The sequence below is a fragment of the Micropterus dolomieu genome, linkage group LG22 (assembly GCF_021292245.1).
Source record: "Micropterus dolomieu isolate WLL.071019.BEF.003 ecotype Adirondacks linkage group LG22, ASM2129224v1, whole genome shotgun sequence".
NCBI lineage: Eukaryota > Metazoa > Chordata > Actinopteri > Centrarchiformes > Centrarchidae > Micropterus > Micropterus dolomieu.
The window spans coordinates 5,867,995-5,880,752 of NC_060171.1; the positions used below are offsets into that span (position 1 = coordinate 5,867,995).

A 12,758-nucleotide genomic window follows, 5' to 3' on the forward strand; every position below is an offset into this window, starting at 1 on the left:
CCGCTAAAATAACGAAGGAGTGGCTTCACAACAACTCCGTGGCTGTTCTTGAATGGCCCAGCCAGAGCCCTGACTTAAACCCAATTGAGCATCTCTGGAGAGACCTGAAAATGGCTGTCCACCAACGTTTACCATCCAACCTGACAGAACTGGAGAGGATCTGCAAGGAGGAATGGCAGAGGATACCCAAATCCAGATGTGAAAAACTTGTTGCATCTTTCCCAAAACGACTCATGGCTGTATTAGATCAAAAGGGTGCATCTACTAAATACTGAGCAAAGGGTCTGAATACTTATGACCATGTGATATTTCAGTTTTTCTTTTTTAATAAATTTGCAAAAATTTCTACATTTCTGTTTTTTTCTGTCAAGATGGGGTGCTGAGTGTACATTACTGAGAAATAAAATGAACTTTTTTGATTTTTGGAAAATGGCTGCAATGAAACAAAGAGTGAAAAATTTAAAGGGGTCTGAATACTTTCCGTACCCACTGTATGTATCATTTAGTGATGCTCATTAAAATGTAATCATCTCACATATCTTGAACGAATGTAAATAACAATTTTAAATTTTAATTCAAATGCATCTAAAAACATTGTTACATTTTGTTGCGTGAAAGTTGACGAATTTTACCATATTTACCAAGAAAACTAGCAGCAATCACTCATGCAGCAACAAGTGCATGATCCCTCAAGGGCTTTGTTCGAGCCAGAAGTATCACCAAAGATTGAAATCTGAGCTTGTGCTACTTAAAAAAAACCTTGAACATCCTTATGCTGATTCAATTTCAATTTATTGCCATGAACACCCAATGTTGTTTGGACCCCTCAACAAGCCCAAGAGGTATAACTATATTCTGTGTAGATTAAAATCTTCTATCTTCTCTAATCTGAAAACGTACAACACGTTTTCAGATTAGAGGAGGAAGGTCATATGTGAGTTCATCTTGTCAAGAACTAAACTTCAACAATAATCACAATTTTAATCAGATACTTTTTCTCATCATTGTCTGTTGTTGCACCAGAAAAAGAGCACAGGCTTGTAGATAGGTATCAGCTCACATTCACGTGTTGAATTATTTGTGTGAGGAATCCAGAAAATTTGGCAGATTTTGGCAGAAATCAGAGTCTTTAAGCGTTAAGTTGTGTGTCTGAAGCTATTTATATGGAAACTAAAGTATGCTTACTCTGTACCCATAGGTCAATGGGGTATGCCCACAGTGAGTGTGTCGTCAGTGTTGGGTATGATGGCAGGTGTCTTGGCATCTACCATGGAATCAATTGGTGACTACTACGCTTGTGCTCGCTTGTCTGGCGCCCCTCCTCCACCGACTCATGCCATAAACCGAGGTATTGCAGTGGAGGGCATCGGCTGCATCCTGGCTGCGCTGTGGGGAACTGGAAATGGCACCACCTCCTACAGTCAGAACATTGCTGCACTTGGCATTACCAAGGTACATGTCACAAGAGACTCCAGATCTTTTTGGTCACTTGAGAGCATAAGAACTCTGCAAAAGGCTGGCAAACCAACAGTCCTGACATCACCTTTTTAAGTTATTTTACTTATTTTAGCAAACAATTGAGCATATTTACACATCTAGGTACATTAGCCTTTAAATAACTCTGTTTTTGTCTCCACCAACTTTTAAGAAAGATATGACTCTTTAAAGTGTTGTAGTCAAGAACAACCAAACAGAGACAAAGCCATGACCAAGACCAGGGTGTTCTTTACTTAGTCAAGACCAGAACCAGCCCCATGCTACATGACACATACAAGTAGAGGCGTGTTACTCGGTCTTGACTCTCTGCTGTAACATCTCCTGGCTAGCTCTCTTATCCAAATTAGGAAGTGGTACCTTGGCATGTAGTTTTACTTTCGGAGCTGTATGCAACTAACATTGATGTAACTTAACTTAAGCATTAGCTACATAGCTTTATGTGGCCTTTCTCTTCATTGTTTATCACGAGCAAAAATGGAACAAGTTCTCACCACATGCCCTGTCCCTTCAGGTTCTCACAAAGTTAGCACTGTATTAGCTACTTCCCTCAATATGTTAACTAAATTTGGTAGTTTGTGTCCCTAGTTAGGTAGCAAATAGCTGTGTAGCTGTATATGAGGTAGTTAACTTAATATGTATAGCTAATATTTGCTAAAAAAAGTTTTTACATCCAATAACAGTAAGAAACTTAACAAATAAAAGCTAGTGATATCACCACAGTTGGGGCTTGACTGGTATTGAAAAAAACATCTAAAGTCCTCTATGTTTGAGAGAGTGACAATACTGGTCTCAAGAGCACTTTTTAAAGGTCTCAAGTACTACAACACTAGCTCTTCAGCTACTAGATACACTTTGTTCACCAGCTAGTCACTAACGTTTTCTGCCATATGGCAGGTTGGGAACAGTGGGTTCATCGGTTCAACAGTCCATCTTGTTTGTTTAAAATAGCTGCCTGCTGCTGCTGTTTTTGTACAAATGTGGAATAACTTCGGTATTATTTGAGTTAGAATGGACGTTGAGCATTGTTTCTTCTGTCCCAACCGGTTGGGACGAAAGAAACACAAGGTTGCGAAGGAAGATATAAAATAAATTTAAATTGTTTGTTATAATTGTTTTTTATTTTAAATGTCTGACATTGTCCTTCTTAACATGTAATTGCAAACATATTATGTCCTTTTATGTTAATAAAACATACATAAAATTTCATTTTTAGAACATTTGGGTTAAAAATTAGTGCGCATTTGGATTTTTTTTTCAGACCTATATAAATTATCCTTAAATTGCTGCTTCAAATTATATAGAGTGATTTACCGTTAAATATAATTTATTATAAAAGACAAGGTCCAATCATTTCCCGTCTCACACACAGTGTGACCGTTTTAGAGGGATGAAAGAAACGACTCTATAGTGAAAAACTTTGACATGGCAAACTTCATGTGTAAAAGTGCTAATCTGTCATATGATCAGAACAATGAGCCATGAAAAAATAAACACAAGTTGTCATTCAATGAAAATACAACTTCAGTGAATTTACTGTTCGTGAATGAAAATGGCTACTTCTGTATAAGTCTGTGAAAGTGTGACGGAACCAGCTGATTTTTCGGTACTGTATGTGCTGATGTAGTGTGGCATTTCAGACTTGTATGGGCTCTGAGAAAATTGCTATGTTACTTTCATCCTGTGTTTCATTTGTCCCGGCTCTCCACTAAATGTTATGTGAAGCCAAAACAATGAGTTAAAAGAGGCAAAAATCTTCAGAAAGCCGCAGTTAGTGATACTTTCGATGGGTCTGTAATTACGAATGACACCTTTCACATTACACATTAGTCATATATTTATTTATTAGTGCATCTTCAAACATCACTTTGTGTAGTATTCTAAATCCTTTACTTCAGCATCATCTGGTGTTAATAAATAAGTAATACTATGGCAAATAGAATTTGGATGAATGAGCTGAAGGCAATACATAGATCGTTTCATTTTTCTACAGACAAAATCATCTGTATGTTTCTTGACAGACAAATTCCTGTCCCCTTGTGTCTGTGTCAATGAAGATATTTTAGCTGTACCAGAGCACTGTGATGCTTTAGTTACTGTATAATCCATCTACTGTGGGCATCATTCAGGCATTTATGTTCCAATATAATAATACCAATATGACTGGGCTTGGTGGTCAGCACCATACATACACATAGACACACATCAATATAACATGTCACCCAATAAACAGTATTTACAATTGTGTAAATGTAAAGGGATAGTGAGCATCGTAAGATATATTTGGATTTAATTATGGTCTTGTGATACAACTAATGGTGGGGGAAACCTATCATTATGGAAGATTTAATGGTTGTACTCTGCAGTTGTTTGTGAGTCTCACTGTCTGAGTTGCTGACCAGACTGGCAATTTAAATGGTGGTCATATTGTAACTGGAGGAGTCACTGTTCTACTTAGTGAGCTACCGATGTGGAAGCTAATAAATTAGATTCAATTTGTGTACTGTGTGTCCTCATAACTGTTGAACTACTTTTGCAAAGCACTAAACCTTATTCTCATGAATTCCACCATGAAGAAACGGAGATATTAGAACAATATCAAGCACACATTTGCTTTGTTTAGTAAATCCTTAGAATGGAGAATAAAACCACATTGTTTTGGGAACATACAAAGGTAAAGATTATACTGAATACTGGAGATGTATATTGCAAAAATAGTGGCTATTCTCAAAAATATCATATTCACATTCTGTTTAAATTGAATAGTAAACTACATGTGGATAGCACAACCAACATCATGTGGAGCAACCATCATCACACATCCAGAACCTTTCTGTATTCTTTTTGACAAACACAGATGACATTAATGTTTTGAATGTATTCATTGGCATTTTCAAGGTACAAGGTTGTTTATTTGTTATTGTACAGCACAAGGCTGCAGAAGGATTAAAATTTGTAGTTCCTTCATTCCACACACAACATAACTGTGTCATGAAGAATGGTATGTAAAAAGTATATCGCACTGGACCACGGTGTGTCAGTTTGATTTACTCAAGCCTGTCTTAAATAATAGCCTGTCTTTGAGCAGTACAGCTCACACTGCAGATCAAAGCCTGTGCTACCGCTGAATGTTTTATGGGTTCTGCCAACTGCAGTCTTGACCTGAGAATTCTTTTTCTGAGGCCACATACTTGGTTGTTTCGTGTCTACATCCAACTCAGAAACATTGCAAATGAGATGAATAGGCTTCTTGTTAACCTGTCTGAGGTTTTGCCCACTCAGCTTCCTGGTAAAAATATGGCTGGCACGGTGAGACTGATAGATTAAACCATTTTGTGTACACTGTATAATGAGTGTCTGTGCTAATGTCACGCAAGGTTGGGAGCAGACTGGTCCTCCAGACGGCCGGCATTCTGATGATCGTCTTGGGGATCTTTGGGAAATTTGGAGCAGTTTTTATCACCATACCAGACCCTGTGATTGGAGGCATGTTCCTCGTTATGTTTGGAATGATCGCAGCGGTGGGGATATCCAACCTCCAGGTAAACAAAGTTAAATATTGTGATATATATTTGGACACCAAAGCACCTGATGTATAAATAAATATTGAGATGACCTCCTTTTTGTGGACGTCCTAAGACCCAGAGTCACAAAGCATCCACCCTGCTAGAGGGTCCTTGAACTAGATACCGAGACTAACTGACTCCAGTGGTGCTGCTCTGGTACTGACCCCGTGACTAGAAATACAAGCATCTAATTAATTCAGCTGTGTTTGTGTAGCTTGAAGTGCTATAAAAACATGACATTTAACAAATTAAAATCAGAAAAACTGAAAAATAAATCGCTAAATATGTATATTACAAATAAGAAAACAAAATATACTTCAGTGCGGAGTTCTTTAGATTTCAAGCAACATGGAGTTTGAGGGAGTTTTTGCCGGAAAATTTAACTCTAAATACAGAAATACTGTACTTCCTATGTACTTGCAACATTGTAATCACTGAATCAATATTGTGGACAGCCATACACCCACCCAGACAGTGTATTTTCCCCATAAGGACTTTTTTCATCAGTCTTTGTAAAAAGATGAAACATGATACCAGGGTTTTGTGTCTAAATTCCAATGATTATTTTGTAGGCACTGAACAACTACAACTACAACAACAACAACTCCCTTGAGTCTTTGTCATTGGTGTCAAACCTCTTGGGAGTTACAGTATATAATATATACAAAATAATTGTTTGCCGAAGTCGAAGTGCTCGGATGTAGCTTAAAATATGGACAGAAATCTCCAGGATCACATTTCAGGCTTTCAGAAAGACTAGTGAAAGAAATCCTCATTGGGAAAATACATGAGAACTGACAGCTAATAGAACAGAAGCTAACTCAGAAGTGGGGCACGTTATTTATGGTGAACCGTTGTAACATTTTTAAAGAATAAATGTTAAAACGGCTTGCCATAAGTCATTTGCTCTTTATTGATCAACTAATGTGTCAAACCTCCCCACAGAATCACATTCAGTTGGTGTAATGGGGCTGGAAAAATGTTGCTTCTTTACAATTTAATAAATCAGTCAGAGCACATTTATAGACAGGGTTGCCCTCAGTCTGGCCTGTGTTGACTGCCAAAATGGAAATCAGGTCTTTTTGAGGTTCCAAGTATTTTCTAATCAAATTTTAGTGTAGTTCCAAAACATAGATGGAAGCCAGCTGAAGCAGAACAACAAAGCAAAATCTCTCTCTCTCTCTCTCACTCTCCTTTTCTCTCTCCCCAGTATGTGGACCTTAACTCATCCCGTAACCTCCTCATCCTCGGCTTCTCTACCTTCAGCGGTCTTGTTTTACCTACCTGGTTTCACTCCAATCCCGGCGTCATTGACACAGGTGAATTTCACAAAGACACACACTTACTCATGCACACACACACTCACACACGCATAAAGTACATGTGTCCTCACTTACTCAGTCCCTTAAAACTGGAACAACTGTCTTGACAGTCAAATAGAAGAAAAACTAAATGACTGAGGACAAGGGGGACAGGTGAAATCTAATTAGCTACGTCATCAGGCAACCCCCCAGATCCCGCCAGAACACCAATTATTATGTGTAGAAAGAGATAACTTTTTAAAAACCTTTGTAATATGATTGCGTAAGATGGGGTGATGTTGTATTTTTCTATATTTTGATTGACACATACCTATTTTACCTAGGTTTGTTGTTAATATTTTTTTCACTAGATGTCGTCAACAGAGCCAGTCAGAAGGATAATGAACAAGAGTAATTCACACCTATAGCAAATGGCACATGTCAAAACACCCGCCCCTATGGTTTTTTATGTAGGCCCACACACCCCACTGACGCGGGTTTTGTATTGGTATGCATGGTATGCTATGTATCTTGACTGTTTGTTCTTGAAAAAGCAAAGACAGAATCAATAAATCATGTGAGACATTGACACATCCAGTTTGTTAATCTTTATCAGAAGAGTGACATAGGCCTTTGACAGTGAGTGGGAGGCGTTGTGCTCCCACTGCTCCACTTACAGATTATCCTTAAAAAGATGGTTCTGCCAGCCTAAGCTCCTAAAGCCAAGGTGTTCCCAAATCCCACAGTCCCAGATGGCAAACACTTGGTTACCTTTAGTGTTTGGCCTAGAGTTGCAATTGGCAAGGAGAGATTTTTCATTTTCTTACCTGATCCTGAACTCTGAATTAGTTTTTTAAACCCCAAATAGGAAATTTAAGTATCAAAATGTAAGTTAGTTTGTATCTTACTTGGTCTAACCCAACTCTTACTTGGTTGCCCTCTTGATCTTGGTTCTTTACACATTCACACATGACTCTTTGCTTGTTATCACAGATTTTGTTATGTTTATTTTAATCTAATACTGTAGTTTTGTTTTATCCCTACGAGAGTATGACTTTAAGGGTTATTCAAACAGGCTTGTCTTGATTATACATGAAATGGGGAAACTACAGTTCCAGAGATGTGCAGATTGATGGTGACTGTCAAAAAGGGAAGTTGATTCTTGAAAAGCAACACCATGGAAATACACAAGATCACATTTATTGACGAATAAATAATGGCCACAATTTTTTAAGACTAGGTTTAATTTTTTATGTTATAGTGTTCTGCCTGCTCTCTTTTATCAGTAAATTTGGCAAATGTTGATTTTGCAAAAAAAAAAAAGACATTTGAAACAGACTATGTGAAAATGCCTTTTGTTTTTGACAACTGCCCTGCTACTGCCTGAAGAGCTGTAATGTGGTAAACCAATCTGTTATTTCACATTAGTTATAAAAGGTTATAATAATTATTTGTGAACTCTATTTGTAATTGACAGGTCTTAAAACATCACACATCACCATCTGGGTTCAGTCCGGGTTTAATAAGGGTTTAGTGGTTGGTTATGTTTTCTAGTATACACAGATGGCAGAGGTTGCGGTTGAAAAGCCAGGGGATTGTGTCTTTGTCACTTTATTCACTACTGGTTGGTCTGGTAGGTAGAGGAAACCAATGAGAAACTGGAAAAACCAAAATGGGGAGAAAAAAATCGGGACAAATATAGAGAAATATGTTAAATATCGTTTTGAAAGGCAGGAAATTATCCACTTTACGTTACATATGCATAAAGCACACATGAATTTATACACAAACAAACATACACGCAACAGGTAGAACCCAATTACGCTAATCCAGCCATGAAACATTAACCCAACAGATTAAATTAAACCATGTGGAGCTTTTACAAATACAAATTGATCAATCAGAGATCTTAGAACCAATCAAAGATCAATCACAGGCTATCAGCTGATGATTCCCTAATTTTGATGACACATTGATCGGCGGTGTGTCTTTGTGGCCACCTCCTATGGAGCATCATCAAAAGAGCAATCCTCAAGATTAAACAGCTCTTCCCTGCAGACATAAGACCTTGATCCCATGAGTCATGTGATGCGACTGTCTCCCAGGAAAGTGCTAATCCACAGTTCAACACTGGGCATGAGGGTTTGTCTGGTTTTCTCAGGTCTAGGCTGCTTACCTCCCAATCCTCTTGGCAAACTTCCATGTTACTGGCAGTAATCTGCCCAGCTCAGATAAAGCACTCTTGCCCCTGTTTTTCGCCTGCCTCAACACTCAGCTGTCAGCGCCCTTATAAATAAACTGCCACTCATCCAGACGTCTTTAGATGTACAGGCTGTGAGACTTAAAATCAACTCCATGGATGCCTTAAACTTTTGACCGCTGCCTCTTTCAGCAGGAAATGTGTTTGTGGGCCCGCGTGTGTGTGTTGGGATGGGTTCTTCGAACAAGAGTGTGTGTGAGTCAAACTACGTCAGCGCTGTTTGCAGTTCTTGATTCAATTCGATACACATTCATTAGGCAGTTTATTGCCTGAGGGGCATTATGAAAGCAAGGCATGCAGGCATCCACATATTCAATGGCGCCCTGTTTTCACCCATGTGCTGATGGTTACACATGTCACATGAAAGGCCAACTCTGACTCAGGAAAGTGCCACAGTGTTCTAGTGATTACAAAGGCTGCCCCTCAGCCACCAAGCAACCTTCGTAAGTCCAAATATCTGTATGATTGTAGACCTGCAGACTTTACAGAACTCTTCTGTGAAGTGATTAGAAAGGCTGCCCCTCAGCCACTAAGACTGAAGTCCTGCTGGATTCATGTTCTCCAATATCCCAGTTCCTTAACTCTGCCAGGCCTGCCATGTGGCCTAAACGGGTGCTAAAAATTGTTGTAATACTTAATTAAGCTAAACAAAGGCAGATGAAGTGACAAAGAGGATGTTGCAGTTTATACAGGATCTCACAAAAGTTAGTACACCTTCACATTTTTGTAAATATTTTATTATATCTTTCCATGTGACAACACTCAAGAAATTACACTTTGATACAATGTAAAGTAGTGAGCGTACAGCTTGTATAATAGTATAAATTTACTGTCCCCTCAAAATAACACATCACACAGCCGTTAATGTCTGAACCACTGGCAACAAGTACAACCCTAAGTGAAAATGTCCAAATTGGGTCCAATTAGCCATTTTCTTGTGAATTAGCAGGTGTGTTAAATTTGTTTTTATTGCTCTCACACTCCCTCATACTGATCACTGGTAGATCAACATGGCACCTCATGGCAAAGAACTCTCTGAGGATCTGAATAAAGAATTGTTGCTCTATATAAAGATGGCCTAGGGTATAAGAATTGCCAAGAAACTGTGCTGCAGCACGGTGGCCAAGACCATACAGCAGTTCAACTGGACAGGTTCCACTCAGAACAGGCCTCGCCATAGTCAACCAAAGAAGTTGAGTGCACGTGCTCAGTGTCATATCCAGAGGTTGTCTTTGGGAAATAGACGTATGAGTGCTGCCAGCATTGCTGCAGAGGTTGAAGGAGTGGGGCTGCATGAGTGCTGCTGGCCCTGGGGAGCTACAGTTCATTGAGGGAACCATGAATGCCAACATGTATTGTGACATACTGTAGCAGAACATGATCCCCTCCCTTCAGAGAATGGGCAGTATTCCGACATGATAATGACCACAAACACTCCTCCAAGACTACCACTGTCTAAATTAGCTGAGGGTAAAGGTGATGGACTGGCCAAGCATGTCTCCAGACCTAAACCCTGTTAAATATCTGTGGGGCATCCTCAAACAGAAAGTGTAGGAGCGCAAGGTCTCTAACATCCACCAGCTCCGTGATGTCGTCATGGAATAGAACTCCAGTGGCAACCTGTGAACCTCCGGTGAACTCCATGCCCAAGGGGGTTGTGGGCAGTGCTGGAAAATAATGGTGGCCATACAAAATATTGACACTTTGGGCCCAATTTGGACATTTTTACTTAGGGATGTACTCACTTTAGTTGCCAGCGGTTAAATTGTCATTAATGACAATTTGCCCAAGTTACCAAACAACATTTTTTCTGACATAACCCTAGTGGTATCCAGTCATGGACATCGATCTCTGAGATTTCCACCCCAATACAGGGGGTAGAATTTAGTTTGTGATGCTTACAGAATTGAAGCTCCAATGAAAGCTATGAGATCACAGTGAAATCTAAAGATTTTCTAGAGTAAGTGGGCGATATGAAGTGAAAATGAAATTAAAAAATTCAAGGGGCTGCATTTGTGGGGTGTCTTCCCGTACTGGTAGGATGATGAAATATGTTCTTCTCTGTTTAAAGGGATAAAAGAGCTAGACCAAGTGATTGTAGTGCTTTTCACCACACACATGTTCATCGGAGGATTCTTTGGGTTTATCCTGGACAACACCATTCCAGGTATGACAAAATACTTATTTTTTCAATTATCAAAGACTTATTATCAAACAAGACATAACATCATAATCAGCTAACCTAAGTCTTTTCTTGTCCAGGCACTGACCAAGAGCGAGGCATCAAGAGCTGGCAAGACAAGGTGCGAGGGGACAGCAAAAACATGTGTGACCAGTCATGCTATGATATCCCTTTCTGCAACAGTGTTTTGAAGCGGTTTAGATGTTTCCAGTACGTGCCCTTCCTCCCATCTTACAAGACCAACCAACAGGGGACATCCAAGTAATGCACAGATGCTGAGGCTAACCTTAAATAGGTAAACAGTATTTGGTGAGCATTGAAAAAAAGACAGTAAAAGAAGGAAAGAGCATAAAAAGTTAGCTTATTTTGTCACTAAAACAATGTTAGCACAAAAGTGGACAGAACATTATGTTGTTTAATTGCTTTTACATTATTTTTGTTGATAGAAAACATTACTGTGAGGTGATAGTGTTAACCACTGAGCCAATGAGATGTCATTCTGCTCCAGTTTCCTCCCACAGTCCAAAAACATGCATGTTTGTTGATTGGATAAAACAAAATCTAAACAGTAAAACTGGTATAACTGGTTGTTGTTTGCCTTTAATGGGTATACATACCACTTGTATGTTGCCTAGGGTCAACCAGCTATGAATTTAAGCTTCCAGCGTGGCTCTGACGGAATTAAAAACATAAATATATATTATGTATAATAATTAAATATAAATATATATAAATATAATAATTCACAGTGAATGAGATTCTGTTAAATATAAAATCTAAAACTCATATCATCTTTAGTACTTTAAGTTAAAATAACTCTGCCCTCGTATACATTAAATAAAAATGTTTTATTGAATTTATAACAAAGTTGTAAAAAACTGCTGTGTATCCTTACAGTTACAGTTCAACAAAATAAAACCTAATTTCTTAGTTAAAACATTTGTAGTCTGAACAAGCAAAGAGCAGCATGATACACTTCGGAAGAATCATCATTCCTCATGAAGAGCTTTCAAAGACATTAATTACACACTCCTTTAATTTGTGAAAGAAAGATTTTGAACATGAAACATTTAGTCAATTTAGAAAAACATATCTTTGGTGTGCAAAGCACTTTCTGCATGCAACAAATCTTTGCACTACCCATTTCAACATACCACTCATCTTTCTTTGGACAACAGCCAAGTAACTTTCTTATAAAAATAAAATGATTTATGCTCAATAAACGGATGCACGTTCTCCAACATTTCCTACCCCAGCTTTAATGTGTCATGACGCTGCTCTTAAGCCACTGGTCAGATGTTACAAATGTGTTGTAACCCATACTTTACTACCTCATCAAGAAAAATTACTTACAGAAACAGATAATTAATGTAATGCTTATTCATTAAAAAACATTATGTGATGTCTTTAAAAGAGCTGTTACAGTTTATTAATGTTATGAAGGTTACAGTTTAATACATTTCAGTCGGTGTTTTGTCACTGTATAGCAGTTTTTAAATATGATGTTGTTACAATTAAGAATGTATGTAATTTTACTACAATGTTGAATTGGTCTTGAACTGTGACAATAAAGTATTCTTTCTGGATTCCGTTCAATCAATTTTGAAATTAAATTAGATTTGGGTTGTTTTTATCACCACTTGTAAATGAAAAAAATGAAAATGAGCCAAACACTGTAACTTCACTCTTTATTTGGGAATAAAAACTAGCAAGTCATGAAAGCAGAGAAACCAAGGCACAGGTTTTAATATTAAAATGAACATTTTAAAGAGCTCTTTAGCTGTGAAATTGAGGAAACGATTTCCCTTGCAAATTTAAAGAAAAAAATGAATTACTTGGTTTATGTACTCCTGAGGGAAATATCTGTCTCTTTAGCAGATAAATGCTCCAGAATGTTCACCAGCTAGTAGCTAACTGTGTGTTTACTGTTCGGCGCTGAGCAAGTTGTGTATAGT

At 38.2% G+C, this 12,758-nt stretch overlaps 1 protein-coding gene across 1 annotated transcript in view; it reads left to right on the forward strand.

Moving 5' to 3' along the window:
• The window catches only part of si:dkey-106n21.1 (solute carrier family 23 member 2), a 45,699-nt gene extending 33,412 nt beyond the window's left edge, over window positions 1-12,287 (forward strand). Inside the window, exons 8-12 of the mRNA XM_046037649.1 lie at window positions 1,199-1,452; window positions 4,872-5,036; window positions 6,271-6,379; window positions 10,693-10,788; window positions 10,884-12,287. Of these exons, the coding sequence (XP_045893605.1) occupies window positions 1,199-1,452; window positions 4,872-5,036; window positions 6,271-6,379; window positions 10,693-10,788; window positions 10,884-11,068 (809 nt within the window). The 3' untranslated portion in view covers window positions 11,069-12,287. The remainder of the gene's footprint in view (window positions 1-1,198; window positions 1,453-4,871; window positions 5,037-6,270; window positions 6,380-10,692; window positions 10,789-10,883) is intronic.
• The last annotated feature ends 471 nt before the right edge of the window (window positions 12,288-12,758 follow it).